The sequence below is a fragment of the Telmatherina bonti genome (assembly GCF_933228915.1).
Source record: "Telmatherina bonti genome assembly, chromosome: 22".
Taxonomy (NCBI): domain Eukaryota; kingdom Metazoa; phylum Chordata; class Actinopteri; order Atheriniformes; family Telmatherinidae; genus Telmatherina; species Telmatherina bonti.
Window position 1 is genome coordinate 17,344,474 of NC_136631.1, and position 19,514 is coordinate 17,363,987.

The 19,514-nt window shown below is 39.0% G+C and overlaps 2 protein-coding genes across 7 annotated transcripts in view; both read right to left on the reverse strand.

Moving 5' to 3' along the window:
* Window positions 1-8,655, reverse strand: part of evla (Enah/Vasp-like a) — a 37,179-nt gene extending 28,524 nt beyond the window's left edge. Inside the window, exon 1 of one of the 2 annotated variants that reach the window (XM_079261949.1) lies at window positions 4,027-4,235. In XM_079261949.1, the coding sequence (XP_079118075.1) occupies window positions 4,027-4,049 (23 nt within the window). In that variant the 5' untranslated portion in view covers window positions 4,050-4,235. Of the gene's footprint in view, window positions 1-4,026; window positions 4,236-8,110 lie in introns of those variants that run through there. The other variant, XM_079261950.1, reaches the window with a different exon arrangement.
* A 1,375-nt stretch (window positions 8,656-10,030) lies between these two features.
* The window catches only part of eml1 (EMAP like 1), a 49,772-nt gene continuing 40,288 nt past the window's right edge, over window positions 10,031-19,514 (reverse strand). For 3 of the 5 annotated variants that reach the window (XM_079261947.1, XM_079261944.1, XM_079261943.1), the window contains exons 8-24: window positions 18,996-19,125; window positions 18,065-18,214; window positions 17,472-17,541; window positions 17,150-17,260; window positions 16,933-17,028; window positions 16,717-16,851; window positions 16,458-16,557; window positions 15,828-15,979; window positions 14,775-14,900; window positions 14,553-14,684; window positions 13,633-13,700; window positions 13,419-13,507; window positions 12,910-13,007; window positions 12,595-12,682; window positions 12,122-12,217; window positions 11,897-12,027; window positions 10,031-11,798 (exon numbers count right to left, since the gene is read on the reverse strand). In XM_079261947.1, coding sequence (XP_079118073.1) covers window positions 11,673-11,798; window positions 11,897-12,027; window positions 12,122-12,217; window positions 12,595-12,682; window positions 12,910-13,007; window positions 13,419-13,507; window positions 13,633-13,700; window positions 14,553-14,684; window positions 14,775-14,900; window positions 15,828-15,979; window positions 16,458-16,557; window positions 16,717-16,851; window positions 16,933-17,028; window positions 17,150-17,260; window positions 17,472-17,541; window positions 18,065-18,214; window positions 18,996-19,125 — 1,898 coding nt within the window. In that variant the 3' untranslated portion in view covers window positions 10,031-11,672. The remainder of the gene's footprint in view (window positions 11,799-11,896; window positions 12,028-12,121; window positions 12,218-12,594; window positions 12,683-12,909; window positions 13,008-13,418; window positions 13,508-13,632; window positions 13,701-14,552; window positions 14,685-14,774; window positions 14,901-15,827; window positions 15,980-16,457; window positions 16,558-16,716; window positions 16,852-16,932; window positions 17,029-17,149; window positions 17,261-17,471; window positions 17,542-18,064; window positions 18,215-18,995; window positions 19,126-19,514) is intronic. The other 2 variants (XM_079261946.1, XM_079261945.1) reach the window with 1 other exon arrangement.

The following is a 19,514-nucleotide window of genomic DNA, read 5'->3' on the forward strand; positions in this document are numbered from 1 at the left end:
ATGTAAAACTAAAGTGCGTAAAAAGAGCAGCTGGGACATTCATCTAACCATCAGAAAAGAACTTCAATATTCCTCATTATTCCCTGACTTTTTATAGAACCATCAGTTTTAATCTCAATGACTACAAACTGAGGACATCCCTCGTTCACATGAACATCATCATTCTTACTAGCTAAATGAAAAGATTGTATAGATCCCACTCAGTCCAGGATTTATCTATGGAGACACTGGCCCCTTTATGTTTCCAAAAATAACAGATTCAAATAATCTCAGCATTTCTAAGAAGATCATGGATTGTGATAAAAGGCAGCTGTTCATATTTGTCCACATTCCTCAACAAATTACAGTTATTTGCTGCTTATTCACCATAGAAATGTTGAGATTGCATTTATTTATCATTTCTGGGCACAGGAATTCACAACATTTTACTATGATGACTAGTCTGCATAGACAATATATAAATAACTACACAGCAGATAGCAATGTTAATGTTATCAGAATAGCCTGAAGGGAATTTATAAAGATTCGGTACAATTGCTCGGTTGGACTTTTTGGATAACAAACCCCCTTCCCCCGAAAAAAAAAGAGAAAAGTTTATTGATGTTCCACTAGAATGATTTCTTTTATTCTTAATGGACAACAACATGTTTCAAATCTTTCTATGTGCATGTTGTTCTCCATAGAAACTACACACATTTATTCATCTAATTTTAAACTAGGTGATTTTAATAATCTGTGCAAAGAATTGGTTTGTGCAGGGATTGCCTTTGTTCTTTCAACTCTTTATAATCCTGACAAAGTTTAACACCAAAGGATAAGTAATGAGATTCAATTTTTATATGCTTAGACAAAATCTACACTGCACACAATTGTAGTGCAGTAACTCCACTTCTCTTCTTATTTAGCCTGTTTTGGGACATTCTGGTAGTTTGAGAATGTAGTTTAAAGCGATACTGTCACAGGTGACATGACCACAAACCTTCACCTGGAAACAACAAAAGCTGTTGAATGTTAAGTCAATATCTTCATCATTGTCTCAACTTTTGACCTTCACTGACTAATATTTAAGAAAGATGTCATAAAACATTATATTTAAATGTCTCTCTACATCTCTGTCGAGTATGAACATACAAACACACACACACACACACACACACACACACACACACACACACACACACACAGCTAGGACTGCAGAAAATGACTCTTTGCACAATTTGACCTCTACCACTCCAACAGCCCACAACTGATCTCATGTACCACGCTGACAGCAAACCACATTTACGACACCAGTCACATTTTCCCGGGTTATGACAGGATGCGCCTCATCAGATAATGCCCCAAGTGATTGGTTAAATGAGGGTCACATCCAGCAGGGACTGTTAGAACAGGAGCATCAGCAGGTCAATAATAATTTGTTTTTTAGGGAGTCAAAGCAATGCCTGTGCCAAGCAGCATTACTGCTGGCTCGCTTGTTGCTGAGGGCGCCCAGCTGGACTGCAGGACACTTCTGTGGCGGGTCGGGCAAATTCTAACAAGCTGACAGACGAGGCTCGAAGGTGCCCTAGGGAAAGGACACGACCTGATCACTAACATTTATAAATGATTACAGGGGAGTGCAAAAAGGCATCACTGAGTTTATCCATATCATAACTGTCGCTAAGAGATACAGTTATGAGATTGTTAAAAAAAAAAGTTCAGGGTGTGAAATAAAAATTAAATCAGAACATGAAGATGTAAATCATATGCTAAAACTGAACTCTGCAAAAACATCTTTTATATTCATATGTACTATTGTACATCACATTTTTATGTACCAATTTTGAATGTATTGTTAGCACAATTAAATGGGACAGATATCTGATGGAAAATGGCTCTACTTATTGAGTTAATTGGTACATTGTCAGTAATATGGTGGATATAAAGAGTATGAAAGGCATCAGAAATCCTTCAGAAGTTAAGATGGGGAGAAGTAATTGCTTAGTGAAAGGCTTTGTGAGCAAGTTGAAATTTCAATTAATGGTAAATATCTTTAAAACAATCGGAGAATCAAAAGGGATTTCTGTCAACAAGGGTAAAAACTGACACCCAATGATGAATGTTGATGATCTTCAAACCTTCAATCAGACTGACTGAAAATCAGTCATGATTTTGTGCAGAAAATGCACTTCATTTGACAGATAATAAACTGGACCCCTCTGCAGGCCACGGCTGTCATTTAGTGCACTACAAAATATAAAATACAACAAAAGTAGACCCTGAGCTGCTGAAATCTGATATCAGGAAAAAATGGAATTTTTCTTTTTTCTCCTCACGTCTGAAATGCTTTGTTAGAAGTGATGCAACACAGTGGTAATTAAGTTTCTTACCCAACTTTCTTCAAACATGCTGCTGGAATTTAATCCGAATAGCCACACAAGATATGTCTTCTTTGTAAGATTTTATTATTTTACAACAATCATATTATGTTAAATTAGATTTCATTCAGAATCTTAATTCCTTCAGAAACAGGGTTGTATACTGGAAAAAAAAAGTTCTCCTGGTGTTGTATGAGACATGATTAACTTGTTTTATCCATATTTCCACTCTATTCTTACTTGAAGCTGATATTTTAAGTATTTTTCTTGATTTTCTAAGAATGTTTAAATATCTCAAATAGATGTATATCATGTCTCCATAATATATATCTGCTATCTCAAACTAGAAGAGTTAATATCCTAAAAAACACACTGATCAAAGGTTAATCAGGCATAAGTCTCAACACTACGGCATATTCTGGTGGCAACATATCTATACCAAGCAACAGTAAACAGTGTAAAATCAGCACCCGGACCCCTCGAATGACATCACTTATTCATTACAAGGCTAACTAAATGCCAGTTTGGCCTCAAGCTAAAAGTCATGGATACATGCAATATGCAATATGGATAGCAACCCCCTCTTCACAGCTACCCTCCCCCCACCTCCTTCTCCTCAGCCTACCTTCTTCAGTGCCATCCTGTTCTTATTGTGTCACTAATCCTGATCCTTAAAGGGAACTGCCACTTATGTGTGGAGGAAAATACAGACCTTGGAGACCTCTTATTTGCCTTTTAAGCCAATGTCATCCCCTGACCTGGAGGAAGTTTTTTTTTTCCACACAAATATCTCAGTCTGATTGACCTTGTCATAAATAATAACCAGACTAAGAGATGCAAAGAGTTTCCCATATCATGTGCGGTATTTTGCAACAGATTACAAGAGTCCATGTGGTCAAGCCTGAACCACTGATGTTATCCTTCTACCCGACTCTGCTCCACATCTGTATTTGAGCTCAAACAAATCACCATGACCAGCTGTAATCTGCCAGGGCCATATTATAACAGGCCTCTATCTGTATATCATTACGCTTTTGACAGTCCCACTCATTCAGCCATTCAGAGATCGTGGCTCTCTTTCTTTTTTTCATTTCTTCCCTTCCAACACATACATGATGCAGTTAGTCAGATCAGTATTGCAAATGGGTAAAAGCAGCTTAGCAGAAGCACTGACAAGGCAGCAAAAAAAAAAAAAAACAAAAAAAAAACTGGCTCTTTCTCTCCAGGAAAAGACTAAACCAAACCAATCAAACTCAAATGTCTCTGCTAACAGCTGGCTACAAAGAAAACACAGGCAGAGGGCTGGAAAGGAGGACGAGTAAGAGAGAAAGTCCGGAAAAGATTTTCCTCTCCCATTTTCCCAGCTTTCTCGCCAGCTTCACCCAGCTGTATGTAAAGCTTGAGAAGTAGAGGTTACGATACAGAAACACTGGGAAACAAAAGTTCTCTCACTGCCAGGCAGTCCTACAAATGCTGCTTCGAGAGGCATAAGATTATGCAGTCTGAAAGCTGAGCCAGGCTTTAAACAGAAACACTTGAGAGGAAAGAAGCAACATCATTACCGCCCTACGCAAAGCCAATTTAAGTTTTAGTTACACATCTCTAAAAGCAAAGCAGAAACCAAAAGAAGCACTAAAAGATGTGACGATGAAGAGCCATGTGGCCTTACCCGAAATCGTCCAGGGAATACATGTCGCTGGAGGAGAGAGCACGGTGCTTAAGCACAGGATGACAGGAGGTATAAAGTGGAAGATTATGAAGGAGAGGAGGAAGTGTCAGTCTGAGAAAAGAAGGAGCTATGCATGCTGTCCAACAATGCTGCAGCAAGCTCAATCTTTTCCTCTCTTCACATCCTCGGAAAAAGTTTTTTTAAAAATCCACTCCACAAGCAAAGTGTGACACATAGAGAGTAGGAGGGAAAGAGCAGGCGAGGGAGATGAGGAGTGTTGGGAATGCAAGAAAGGGAGAGCGAGGAGAACATGTGACCACTACAGACCAGTCACCTCTCTCTGCTTCAAGGATTGGACCGCTGCCTTCCAACCACCGAGGAATCGTTTCCACAGGACAAAATTACATGTTAACCCTTATAGAAAACAAAGTGCTCTTACGCTTCCCTCTCTGTTCCATGAAATCCTCAGAAAATAGATTTAAACAGAGTGTGCAGTGTTTATAAAGCTGCATGTCAGATGTAATCATTCATGTCCAGATTAAGTCCAGAGGAAGACATAACAGCAACAAGCAGGATCATTTATTCAGCTTATCTTTCGTAGAAAAAAATAATATTCCCACTCCCTCCGGCCAGATTTGATCCTCAACGCATCCATCTGGCTCAAACAACCACTGACGATTAAGCTCCTTTGCCAGTTGCAAGTTGAGGTGTGGGAGACAACTAGAGAGCAATCAAACAGATTAGAAGGCTTTTGCACTTAAAACATGGCTTATGAAGCAGAACTCACAGCAGAACATAGTGTGGATCAGATCTATGGGGTAAATCTTAATCAGGCAGTAAAAATTAGAATATAACAAGATAAAATTGCAAATGATCTCATATGTATAATTTCAACATTTTAACAAAATCTCATTGATGAGTAACAATAAAAAAAAAAAAAAAAAAAAAAAATTTAGAGAGTAAAAAAAATGCAAAAGTACCTGAGATACATCACATACTTGGCTACCTACAAGTGTTTGTTGCAGTTTCTTGGCTCTTAAAATTTGCAGGAGTCTTTTTGCAGTCTCTAGCTCCAGTTTTCTCTGAATGTTTTCAAAGGGGTTTAATATAAAACTAACTGCTGGGTAGGTTTATAAAAGCTCATTTGAACCATTTTAGCTTCTTTGTGGGAATAGATGTGTGTTTCAGGTTTTCCTCTTTGAAGACTTAAAACTTAAAATTCATTCCTGAAACACTGAAAAAACCTATTTACCCTGATGCCCCTGCAGTAAGGCCCCTCCACATTGACAGAACCTCCTTATGTGTGACTTAAGACAGTTGCTTATGAGGTTCATTTGATTGTCTACTGATGCAGTGTTCCACTATTTCTAAAGAGCTTTACTGGGACTTCTTTGAAAGTAGTGTTCACCTCTATGTTGTTTCAGATGCCCCTTGTTTTTCAGGCACAATATGGGATAAAAGCACCACTTTACATTTTGATGTGTTATATGTTTTTTTTTTTTTTCTTTTTTAGAAAACAAATTTCATAAAATTCAGTTTTTACTTTTGGAGCCATTTTGTTGTTCTTTAAAAAAAACAGCAAACTGTATGTTCTTGGCAGTGTGTCTGCAGCCAAGTTATGCAAATTTAAGCGATGGCAGGAAGAAAAACTGTTGTTTTTGGTTAAAACTGGGTTACTGTCGCAAGCTCTGTTAAAAAACCTGGGGAGTGAAAAGTGATGTAGAAAATGCCTTGCTGGGCTGTAAATGTTTCTCACAGTGTGTAGTGAGGTAATCTGATGCCTCTGTTGTGTCTGACCTTTATCATGTCAAAGGACACATAATGCAGATTTGCCATCAAGCCTTGTTGTTATGTAATTAATCTGACATATAATGAGCAGATTAAAAACCTTTTTAATAGTTTATCATGTGTTTCTGAGTAAATCCACTTCCTTACTAAAAATATAATATTTATAAATTTATTGATAAACCACTTCTAGCCTAGAACGTGTTTATTCTCAATAGGAACTGTTGGAAAAATAAGCTTTTAGTGCCACCAATAAAGTAATTACGAAGCTGTTTTCATTCTTTTGAAACTTGAAGTCTTATCAGTTATCGTTTGAAGCTCTGTTCGTGATGTATCTTAGTGAAAACGCTGGAGGATGAAGAGTTGTGACTGCAGTGATGCTGGCTCACGTGGTGCGGCTCGCTGGTCAGTTCAGAGGGCATCAGCAGCAGCATCCTGCAGTATGACACATAACTCAGCATTTTATCTTCCAGTGGCTGCACACCCTCATCCTACCTTTCCTACAATGAGTCACCACAACAAGCACTCCAGAAATCATCCTGCATAATAGCACAGGACAGATGCCTCGTTGTTTTCCCTCCTCCACCGTTTCCAGTCACGTGTTTTAGTTCTTTCTCACAAACACACAAATATACACAAGCAACCCCTATCAGCCAAACACATGACAGCAGCAGGTTTGACAACAGCAAAAAACAACAAAAAAAAAACATTGCATAACGGACCCACTACCACTAACCGAATAAAAATATGCAAGCACTCTTTTGTGATGTGATTTTGCACATGCATAAGTGCATGTGCACTGTTACACAAATGCTGCAATAGAAGCAGTGAGGCAGAGCAAATGTTTTCATTGAATATAATTCTTTTCTGTACTCTGCAAAAAAAAAAAAAAAAAAAAAAAAAAAAAGAGAGCCAGGTCATCTTGTTGCTGCTTTGTGGAGATTTAAGACTTCCCTTCTGGGCTTGAGTCAATGAACAGATCTGCCTCTGGCAAAAAATAAACATACAGGATGGGATACAAGTAGCTGATCTTTACTGAAAGAGAGGATACGTTGTGCTTATCCAGATGTATGACTCTTACATCTTTACTGTCTGAGAGCAAAGCACTTCAGCTACTGGCTTTGAGTTTGGTGAGGTTGCAGGAGTGGAGCGAATTATTTGGATTTTGATAAGTTATGTGGCAGCGGGTTTGGTTTTCACTAGCTCTTTTTCTTCTTTTAAACACCATACTTCTATTTCGCCCCTTCTTTTTCTCTCTGAAGGAAGAAGCCAGACAGTCTCTCTCTCACAAGCAGACAAATCTAGCTGGTAGCTAGAGTACAGAGCGAGTGAGAGGGTGCACTGTATCTGAGGAGAGCTGTCAGAGTAAATCTGAAGCCATAAAACAGAATGGTGCAGGCTACAGCTACAGAGACGTGGAGGAGTCAAACTACAGGCAGGAGAAACATAAAAGGACTGTTGCAGAAATAGAACAGAGGAGACATTGCTGCTGGAGAAGATATAGGCCCTGGTGCACACTAAAACCACTACAACCAAAGATGGTCTTAAAAAAAACACCACCAAATAAGGATTATTAACAGTTTGCATGGAATTGACAGCCTGAAAAGGTGCATGCATGGATCTTTCAGAGAACAGGCTTTTGGAGGTGCGTGTGTGTGTGTGTGTGTGTGTGTGTGTGTGTGTGTGTGTGTGTGTGAGAGAGGAGAGGGGGTGGGGGTCTGTTAACCTGCCTGGCAACCACCAGAATAAACACCCTCCTTCTGCTGCTACCGTGGTTCTAAGCGCCCTCACTTAGCCTATCCCCCCCCCCCCCCCCCCCCGCAGCCACGCACATATGGCGGTGCGTCAGTAATATTTAGTCAAACAGGCTATTTATTTCACCAGGTGCGCATTATTGCTTGTGGGAGGAAAAAATACTAATCTATGGTTTCCATGACAACACTATCATGGCTTGTGTCCGGCATTCAATACTTTGGGCGGATCCGGTGGCGACAATAGAGAGGAAAAGAGCAGAAGTTATTGATATAACTCGCCCCAGACGGCGGTGGACGGTAAAGGACGCCTATATGGAGCTGGGGCCGGGTGGGTGGGCCGCCAGATGCTCGAAATGCTCTTCCTACAAGGTGGGAAAAAAATGAGTCATGATATGTGGAAGCTGTTGCAGTTCTTCACGGCGTCACATTCGTCTTAAGTTATATGTGTGAATGCAGATGCAGCGGAGAGGTAAGAGAGCAGTGTGTGTCGGTGCGCATCTGTCATGACACGTCAAACGGAGCGCATGGTGCTGGCCGCTGCTTACCTCATTTTCCTTTCTCCTTTGATTCAGCCGGAGATGAAATGGCACTAATGAGGCTGCTCAATTTTCTCCGCTGTTATTTAGGTATGTATACAGTCTGGGAGTTCTTCCCCAGTCTCCACCTGGCGTCTCCTCAATGCGTCCGAAGAGATTTTACACGCTGGTGATGAGTCGTTCCAGCTAGGCGACAACCCGAGCGTTTTCTTCCATCCGCTTTGTGCTCCGTTGTCTCTGCTGTCTGCACGCGCCGTTGCTACGTCTCCTTGAGTCCATGTTCAGCTCGCGCTCGGTAAAAGACGGTGAACAGTGATGGTGATCCGCCCCCTCCTTCATGCCATATTTTCTTCCCATTCGGAGTGTTTTTGGTGAGGTGGAGAGATTTGGGGGAAATAGCTAATACGGCGTGCGAAGGAGGAGGAGGAGGAGGAGGAGGGGGGAACTGGCCGGCTCAACGCTGCCCACCTGCGGTCAAGATGCACACATGCAACCTACTAGCGCACCCCCCCTCCCATCATCCCCCAGCACCCCCCTGCGAAAATAGCCTTCTTTCTGGCTGCAGAACGTGGACATTTAGTTACATTATGCATTCAGTGGTCTGAATGTACACTATTTAGTAGAAAAGAGAAGAAAAAGGGGCTTAAAGAAATCTCACAAAATCTACACAAAACATAACATGCTGGGACTGACACAGAACATGAAAAGACAACGCATTAACAACACAGGCAAAACATAAAAACAAAACAAAACCAACAAAAACGGACACATTTTAAAACATAAGACAAGTTAAAAGAAAAATCTTATAAAAACATAACCACCATAGCATTTTCACCAAAACAAAACACACTCACAGATACATAAATAAGTAAACACAATAAAACAACAAAACATACAAACAGACTTTTGCTGAGTAAACCCAACACACCCAAGTGCAAATGCAGAATGTAAAATATTTTTCAAATGTTATCGTACATTAAACCTAGTCTTCATCATAATGCAGCATCTGCAGCATGTGGCATGTTTGACTAAACTGTTAACGTTTTATGAAGGTAATATAAAAGTCATAAAAGCACCAGATGTGATGACTGTTCACGTGAAGCAGCCAATAATGCAGAGGAAAACTGATAAATCTTGTGATTTGGCTCAAAGATGTTTTTCTCAACATTAAAGATTTATTAGCATGTAAATAATTTTATCCCGTGGCAACAATATACTTGACACAGTTTACCAATAAAGTGTATTAGGTGTGTATAAGTGTGTGCAGTAGTGCCTAAAGTCATACAATCCAAGATCATCCTAACCTAAGTGAACAAAAAAATTGTAACAAAATAATTAGCAGTTATTTCTATAAGTTTTGCTTTATCTTACAAAACAATGTAGATGTGAGAGTGGTTAATTATTTCCTGAGATCTAGACCCCTCTGCCCTTTAAAAACAAAAACATAAAAAAAAAAGAAATTGTATTTGTATGTGCCACCCTTTTGTTGGTCTGTTACCTCTCCACCCATAACAAATAGTCCAGATCTGCCCCTTTTTGTGAAATGTTGTTTTATTGTTCTGGCATACTTTCAGCTTTGTTGCTTAATTATGTTCTTTGTCTGCATGTAAATGTTTTTGGAAATACTTTGCAAAATACTGTTGTCTTTGGAAACATTAGTTTTTGTTTTTCTTTTGTTTTGTTTTCTAAAACCTTCTGAAGATTTTACTCTACTTTTTCAATATATTGTCCTGCTTTATCCAATTATTTTTTGTACTTCAGGAACATAGTGTATGGTTTTTGACAATCAGTTCCACAAACAGACAAAAAAAAGAAAAAAAAAAAAAAAGAAAAAAACGAACTCACAATAAAACAAAATAAAAAAAAAAAAGCTGAAATTGAAAGACAAATTCAAAGGAACTACAAGTTTCATTTACTTTCAGTCAGGAGTCAAAAGTTTAATGGTTCTGATTTCTGGTGAGCTTGTGTGTTATGTGGTAAGACAAGTCATGTTACATCCACTCTGACAAGCACTGACTATTAAAAGATTTCTGTGGTTTTTCAGACTCCAATCAACCAAACCTCACGCCCTCTAAAAAGCCTCATAGCAGTGGCAGTGGTGTTCAAACTAAAATTGGATCCACTCCTCTTAAAGATCGCTTTGAACTCATCATATCAGTCCATACATGTGTGCAAGCTTGGCTTTCCGTTGACCAGAAGCACAGGAGTGTGACATTTTACGTACCATAAATCTGAATGGATGTGAAACAGCTTGAAAGAGAAGTCACTGGTTTAAAACAAATTCCATTTGATGCTAAATAGTTATAAACCTGTTGTTCAGCAGGGGAAAGCAGTGCATTATTGAGGAAAACACCTCAAAACAGTGCAGTTCAGGTAAATATCTTGCCTGCACCTGACAGTGCTCATCAGGCAGTTACAGTGTAATGGTCTCATCCTCACCCCTCTGGGAACTGATATTGGTGAAATAAAAGTAGCCAGATTTAAAAAAAAAAAATCCATGTACACATGGTTTTGATGTTCTTTGCATTCAAGACAAAAGACAAAACAAAAAATAAAATATTTCATCCTAAAAAAGAACTCTTAAACTCCCTCAATTATTCACTCACATTTCCCTCAAATCTGTTTCAAGCCTCTTGTTAAAATGTATCCATCCAGAACTAATTAGGGATCAACTGCAGGAGAAAATGAAAATAAAATAAAAATGACAGTGCATGATATGAATCAAAACCAATAAATTACATTAAATGTGGTTTTTCTTTGAGATTTGGAACATGAATATTTTAAACATGTTTGGGATATTTTGGCCAAGATAATGTCATTTTGCATATAAACTGTTATTTGTGATAATTATTGTGTTTAGTTAGGCTTTTCATCATTTTCTGTTTTTCCTAAATCGAACAGATACAAAACGGTTGTTGCAAATGAATCAGTAAACTGTAAAGCCTATTATTAACTGTGGCAGATGACTCAGAAGCTCTTTCTGATATGTTAATAACAGGGAAGGGTCTTGCTTCATTAGTGCTTTCCTGAGTTGTTAAATACAAAACAAAAGAAAGTTCAACAGTTAAAAAAATCACAATGTTCCTTCTTTCTGTATTTTTGATGTTGTCACAAGGCTTTTCTCTCCATCTCCATCAGCATGAAATGACTCTGACAGGCAGCTAAACAGCCTTTGTGGCAGGAGCGCACTGTAGATATGCGGTCATGAAGTCAGAGCCTTTGGTTTTGTTAAGTCAGACTTTTGTCTCGTTTCATTGGTAACAAGGCTACAGTGTGCGAGAGGGAGATTTTCTGGTCATGTAGTGTGAAGAAAGAAAAGAAGAGAAAAAGGAGGATTTCTTCAAGCAGCAGCTTCTTACACCTCCATTCAATTAAACTGTGAGCAGATCAGGAGGAAAACATCTGTTTCTCTTCTCTCAGGTCGCTTCTGTCCATTCAGATCTGCTTCTCACTCAGAGTTTATTTAAGTTTGGTTTGGTTTATCTTAGTGCAGTTCAGTACAGTTTACTTCAGCTGAGCTTTAGTCTGCAGCATTTCTGAGACACCAAAGTTTCTGTCTGTGTCTGCTTGCTCAGACAATCCTCCACTGCATCACACTCATGTCCTTCCCACCGGTCGACACCAGGTAGCTGTCATCATACAAGAAGGTCACATTGGTCACATGGCTGCTATGGCCACCATAAACATGGCTAGGAGCCTGAAAACACACAAAACAAGTCTTAAAAATGGAAAAGCTGTGGATTAAACTTTGAAAAGACTTTATTCTGCTTATTCTTAGGAGGAACAACATCATACCCTGAACTGTGAACAGGGGTAAGATAAAAGATGAACCTTCCCAAAGTCATCTCCAGTAACCAGGAGGCCCCTGTCATTAGACCTGCACACTGCATTGATGTCAGTGCCATCTGAACCATCGGGCCATAGACCTGAGAGGTAGAAGACAGCAGAAAGGGCACAGCTCAATGGATGTTAGAACATAAATAAACATGTAAAGACAGATTGGAAGAGCCCCTTGCTTACCAAAGACCTGGAAGCCCAGAGTACAAGTGCTTGTGGCCCAATCAATATCTCTGGTGGTCTCCACGCTGACTACCTGTTTGCACACTGATGGGATCCCTGTGAAGCCAAGACAAAGAAAATACACAACAGGTTTTAGTGTAAATCTAATATTAAGAGTGGTAAGTGCAGCACTCAGACCTTAGCAACTTCCCACATCACTAGATCTGGATCAGCACATTTCTTCAGGAGGAAATAACGCTTTAATGCAGAATTTCATGACTCTCAGTCAGAAACTGGCATCCTACTACACATCAAAGCTACATTTAATGTGTATTATTACACTGTCACATGTAAATCTACATTTGATTGCTAAATTTACATCAAGTATAGATATAAAATAATTTTAAAAAAACCAAAACATTTTAACGATTAATTTACTCCTTATGTTACAAAATATGCCAACCAATTAGCACAAAGACAAGACTGATACTTACAGTACAGAATCTCATAGTCGCCTGAATTTGATACCAGATACTGGGAGTCCACTGACCAGTCCAAATGGGTAATGAAACTGGAATGACCCTGATAAAAAAAAACAAAAAACAAAAAAAGATTTGATTTTTCTTTGTTTCATGAGACAGAAATGAACTTAGAAATGTTGTCATCGACACAGTAATTAATGACTCAGATAGATGCATCATTTTATAGCCTCTATATGAAAACACAGAAAAGCAGAAGAAACCAAAATGTGAAGCTGATGGGGAACTAAATATAATGCCGAAGAAGTAATGTTGGGGGCAGGTGCTCACCGAACACTTCCCAACTCGACCGTACTTCCTCCCGTTTTCCATTACAGCGTAGATGTAGATGTAGTTGTCGTGGGAACCTATAGCCAGGAAGTTACCATCTAAAGAAGATGGAAATCAGAAAAGTAAGGTGGTGCAAAAACAATACAAATATTTAAAATGGTTAAATCCTTAACTAGATGATTATTACACAATATGAGCTGTAAACTGATGCACAAGTAAGGTAAGAATTAAGTTGCTGCATCGTTGACAGAGGGTTTTATTACTACGTAAATATCCAGTCCCTTTTCCTCACAAAGCATTAAAACAATTAGAGCAAAGTGTCTTTTAAAAGTGCATTAGAATTAGTATAATATTTTTTTTCAGTAATTGTATTCAGGTAAACATCCATTGATTTGTTTTGTTTCTGGATTATTCAAAATCTTGTCCTGTTCTCTAATTGTCCAAACACAGCATGGGAAATAGAACAACAGGACTCAAGAGAAACATGCTGTCAGGATTAACCAACATACCTGGTCCGTAGCGCATAACAGACAGCTGTTCATTCCCATCTGTGTGCACTGCGACTAAATCCTTAGAGTCTGTGTCCAGGACCAGCCACCTGCAGGATCAAAGACAGATTGCTGCACAATCTGTTTTTTCTCCCCTTTTTTTTTTTTTTTTAAAATAACTACTGTAGCAATCTATACAGCCATTAAATGCTTCTCAGTGATTGAATATATGTACCTTCCTGTCTGGGTTCCTATGGCAACCACAGCTCCAGATGGGTGAAAGCCTGCTGACTGGGCAGTATCCTGTCAGAAATAGAAAAAGAAGTTTCTTATGAAATCTCCCTTCACCTAAAATTGTGTTTTTTTGTCATCTTTACTCAACTTTCTGATTAATAACTGAGATATATAGATAGATCTATTAGCAGTTTGACATCAGACGACTTCCTACATCAAAATCAGAAGTTTATTAATCCTCAATGAACTGGCGCCCTGTACAAAGAAATTTGACTTGGAGTACAACCTGACCAGAGTAGTAAGACACAACTGAACAAACACACATGCAAGATCAGGCAAACGGCAGCGCAGCTGGACACAGTGCGCCGTTTCTGCAGGTTGGAAAGAGTACCATGTGGCAAAAAGGAGGTAATCTTTCTGTTGACTAATATTCTTTTTACATTGTATATATGTTCATGTGATTATGCAATAAATTATGGGGCCAAACATGGTTTAAATGACCCTTTTTTTTTTTTTTTTTTTTTTTTAGAGAAAATTACATTGTGCAGACTGAAGATTAGCAGTGAATTAGGACACTTTTAATGGATTATTTAACAAAACAAAAAAAAAAAAAAAAAAAAACCCAAAGAAACAAATAAAAACATTTCTGCATGTGTTAGATAAACTACTGAATTTGTCAGGGCAGGAAGAATTTATAAATGCAATTTTAATATTTTCTTGAACATTTGCCAAGGTATGAAAATCATGTGACATAAAGGGTTGCTGAAAGCAACGTTAATATTAGTAAAAAATCTCTAAAAGTGTGCCATCTAAATCTGGAGCTCAGGTTGGTTATTAAAACGCATCTAAAACTGTCACTTCATTCCTTCTGTTGTGTGATTCCCATTTCCGACTCCGGGGGGTGGTGTTGACTAAACTTACCTCTATGTTCTTGGTCCAGATAAGCTGATGGGTGCTTGAGTCCCACAAGCAGACCTGTCTGTCATATCCGCAGGTCAGGAACTGAGGTTTCCAGGGATGCACAGCCAGACCCCATAACTCATCCGTGTGACCCTGGAGAGAAGACTTAGTGGATTAACTGTTACCAAAGAGAAAGAAAAATGTCCACATTACAGAGCAAATAAAGATATAAGTTCTCTCTACCTGTGTAATGGATGTGAACTCTCCTTCCAAACTGCCTTGTAAGACAAAATTTTTGGTGGTCCCGATGAGCACAGTCTCCCCTCTGCCTTCAGCTATGGTCCGAATGGGTCCAAATAACTCGGGTACCTGCAGAGACAAAAGAAAAAAAAAAATAGACCAATTGCCTAAGACAGCAATAAGCAAATAAGACAAGTAAGCTATACTTGTCGTTGCCGTAAATACCACTGAGATCAAGAGTTTCTTTAGAAAAGGGAAATGCATATACATCAGAATATTTAGTCAAAAGATGCCGTGATATGAAAAAGTAAGTGTGCACCATGGACATCGCAGACATTTTAACATATTTAAAGATAAAATATTCAGGTCTCAGAGTATAACGGAGAAAGTGTAATACTTTAACACAACATCAAAGATTGCTTTAGCAATATATTTAGTATATACTCCCTTGTCTTCAGATTCTAGTATGGCTTCTCTAGCATTAGCTTGTTAAAACTACTCATCAGATATAAAAGCTGAATGAAAAGATGTGTTTTCAATCTGCTTTGATTTAACTATTGAAAACCCTCCATTATTTCATGTAGTTATTTTAGACAGATGGCTTCCTATGATATTTTTTTACCTGAAGGTAATCTCTTTTGCACCAAGCATGTGTGTTGTTACTCAGGCCTAATGACTATTTTAAGTTGATCTGTGGAGCGCAAATGACTCTGTCATCTGCTCCATGACAAAGTTTATTTTTTCCAAAATATTCTTTTTGGCTAACAAAAGCTTTTACCTGGCTCACCTTCCATGCAGGTTAGACTTAAAATCTGTTTCTGGTTAAAAACGCTGAGGCAACAGCATATCCTGTGTCAGAATGAGTTTTTTTTTCATAGGACTTCTGCTTTGGTGCTCATTTTTCTCTCAGGCTGAGTATGCAGAGGCGTTCAGCTGTGGACAAACGGTCTACTATTCTAAATATACACCAATGAAACTATAATTCAACAACAGGGCCAGTGCATCTCATCCAATAAAACATGTGTCATTTGTGCACTTCATTTCCATTTTTCTCACCTCTACTGCTTGTATCTGTTGGTAGCTGCTGTCCCAGGAAACGAGTCTGCGGTCTTTTCCTCCTGACACCAGTGTGCCATTCCTCAGCATGCACACAGCAAAGATGCTGCCCTCGTGAGCTCCCTGGATGACGTGGCTGATGCGATTAGTGCCTGCATAATAGAGATGGGATGAGATAGATGAGAAGGCTCAGTTGGAGGGAAACAGGCACAAAGGTCGATTGCTTGAGGAGGGTAGATGAACTGACCGAGAGGAAAGACAAACAGAAGGGCGATAAATAGAGACAGGGAGAGACGGTATAGCTGAGGATAAGGAGTTCACTTTTCCAATGAAAGCAAATGTTCTCTTTTTATTTTAGTGTGACCCAGCTATGACCCATGATCTCTTGACAGCTTCACCGCAGCAAGACGAGTGATTAATAGATCAGCTGAAGAGCAAGATGCATCTCTACGCTAAATTCTTTCCTTTCTCTTTGTAAGAATATTCCTTTCAGGTATAGTTTAATTACTGTTTATATGTTTTTAATTAGGATTACTACATATTTCATCTCCACTTATGCAGGTCCTTTTGATTTTTTTTTGAGACATACTGAGAAATGTCATGTTTTGGATTAATACGGAGAGTTTGTACCTTTCCCCCACACTAGGATGTTTCCACTTGAATCTCCAGTAATTGCATCTCCATTTTCTGCGAAGGTCACACACAGCACAAACTTGGGCTTCTCATGTTTCTGCAGCACAAAGCACAAAACATGTTTCTCCTTTCAGTTTGCTCAACCATCATTGACAGCGTATAATTGCCACACAAGAAATCACATCATATTGCAGGTTGGATGCATTTAAATCTTATTGATTACATGTGAATAACCCCTTGGTGGCTGTCCTCCCACCTCAAACAGTCCCTGCTTTTTGACCAGCATGCCTTTCTCCATAGTCCAGAAGTAGAGATGAGATTTGCCACAAGTCACTATGACGTTACTGTCTGTTGGGTGAAAGTCTGCAGCAAACACTGACTCATTGGAGCACTGCACACATGAAATAGGTAACAAGTTTAGTTTAGCAAAAGAAACAACATTAGCACAAAGCTGAAACTCATTTCCATGTACCTTAACTTCAGCCAATCTGTCTTCTCTCTGCCAGTCCCACACAGAGAGGACGTGGTCATTGGAGTCATCCACAACGCAAAGGGTGTTCCCTCCATTCTAACATGCAAAAACAGGTAAAAGTCTATGTTTATTCACTTCATTAAGTTGTAAAGTCATCAAAAACTAGTTACAGCCAGAAAAGAAAGAGTCTTGTTAAATGTCAGGTGCGTTTCCATACCGACTTGGAGAAAGCCAGGCAGACGAGTGCTCGGTCAAAGAAGCCTGCACCCAGAACATGGAGGGTGTTTAAGCTGACAGAGTCCCAAACACGAACATGAGGAACCAACTGCTGCCAGGAAACATGACATAGGAGTATGAAGACAACACCAAGTGAGATCAGTGATGATGACTCACTGAAACATTGAGTGAATTAGGGGGGAATATGTAACATTACAAAGACAGAAGGTGAAAAGAAAAATAGGACTGTGTCTCTCTCCTATGAAGTTTAACCAGTTGTTGAAACAAAACATAATAATATATCAATACAAGATTTTTCATACTTTTCCATCTGAGGAGGTGCCTGCCACCTGCCCGGTTGCTATGGTGATTTTATCAGGATGGACAGCCAGGCTGCAAAAAAAGACATGAAAAAAAGACAGCTAACAGTTAGAAACCTTTTTAATATCATAAGAACCAGTTTGAATAAAGATGAGCAACACTTGGACAACATGAAAGGCTTTACTGCAGATCCAACAAGCTGTTTGTGCTGATGCGTGAGGGGAAATGAGCCAAATTAAGATACATTCCTCCTCTTTTGGGTTCAGCTGTGTAGCAGCCATCATAGAAAGTGCAAAGTTCAAACAGTTTGTCTTCAAAAGAGCAAAAAAAATCTGTCTGATCAGTAATCCAAACTGTAAGTTGCACTTTTATTAACCTCAGAATGGAACATAATCATTCCAGTGGCGGCTCAAGGTTACTGTAAATGCACAGCACACTGTCCTTATTTTATGCCTGCACCTAAATAATACAAAGCATCACCTGAAAATGCCAGTAATTACCAGTACCGGATGTGCTACTGTACTTACTAAAAACTGGTAGTAGAAAACACATTTTAAGTAAAAAAGATGTTATCCTTTCTCCTCATATCACTTACCATTTGATGTCATCGGTGTGCCCCATGTAGTGTCTCTGCAGCTGCTCATCCACATTGAACAGGACGACCACAGAGGCAATGAAATATACAGTTTCTCCAGTAGGGAGCAGATAAAGATTGGATCGACAGTCTCGACCTCGGTAACCGTAGCTGAGCATTAAAAGTGTCAAAGAATACAAACAGATCTGTCGAAGGTGTTTTCAACAGTTATACTGATGAAACCATTTGTCAAAATCAGTTAAATGATAATCAAAGTGTGAAGCTTTGAATTCAATGGTGAAAAAAATGGTTTATTATCTATTTGCTTACAGTTTCTCCAGCAACTGTGTAACACCTCTATGCCATCGTTCACAAAATGAAGGCCAGGAATCACATGAATCCATTAAAAAGATCTTACTGTTTAGCATATTTAGAATGAATTCAGCATGATTATTTGTGTATGGGTTGTTTTGTGTGTTCTTCCTCTGATTTAATGTTTTTCTTCATTGCCTCATGGCCTTTTTCCATCTGGATTTCTGCTTGAATGAACAACATGCTGCATTCATTCCTGATCAAGAAGCAAAAGAAACAAAGACACCCGCAAATGAAACAAAATAAAAATAAAACAGCACAAGAGGAACTGCTGACTGGTTGTGCCATCAGCCTGCCTCTGTGCACAGGTTAACGCTGACTCCAGGCTGCATAGCGATGAGCCTGGCTCTGACAGCGACTGCACAATAGTTAAGAATGAGCATTTGAGCAGATCTATTCTGACAAGCAGTGCAGACACTTTCGTAACTTCACCTCACACCAACATCAGAAACTGGATTTTTTTTCGCAACTTTTCTAAATCAGTTTGTACTTTTCATCCTTGTGGGAAAAAAAGAATCTCTGCAGGCATGATCAAACAATCTGAGCTCTATCTTAGAAACATGCAGCAGCAAAAGGATACACCCAGTCCAGTTTGAGTTTGTTGCTGGGCAGCTCGGCTCTTGCCTCCAGACAGTAGCTGTCCACTTGGTCTTTGGGCATGTACATGGTGATGGGACGACCCTTAAGGAACATTTTCACATAACCTTCCTCTGGAAAAAGGCAACATAAACAGTTAGTGAGATAATCCACATGAACACAATTACAGAGATTATGGGTGTATGTCATATCAGATTTATGGTATCAGGTTTTGTAATTTGCTAAAGACACACACATAACATTGTTATGATATGAATGACAGGGATGACAACAAATGTATGAGAGGATTAGAGGAGAGTGGAACCATGTGAGAGGATGTGATGGGATTTTTATTTTAATGGTATGAAAACTTAATTAAAAGCCAGAAAATGACAAAACTTGCAAACTCAACAAAAGCTTTAATAAGTGGTTTTTATTAGTTATTTCAAACACACCATTTTGACAACAGGGGGCACAACATGAACAGCAAACACGGTTAAAAACTTGCACAACTCATAGATAT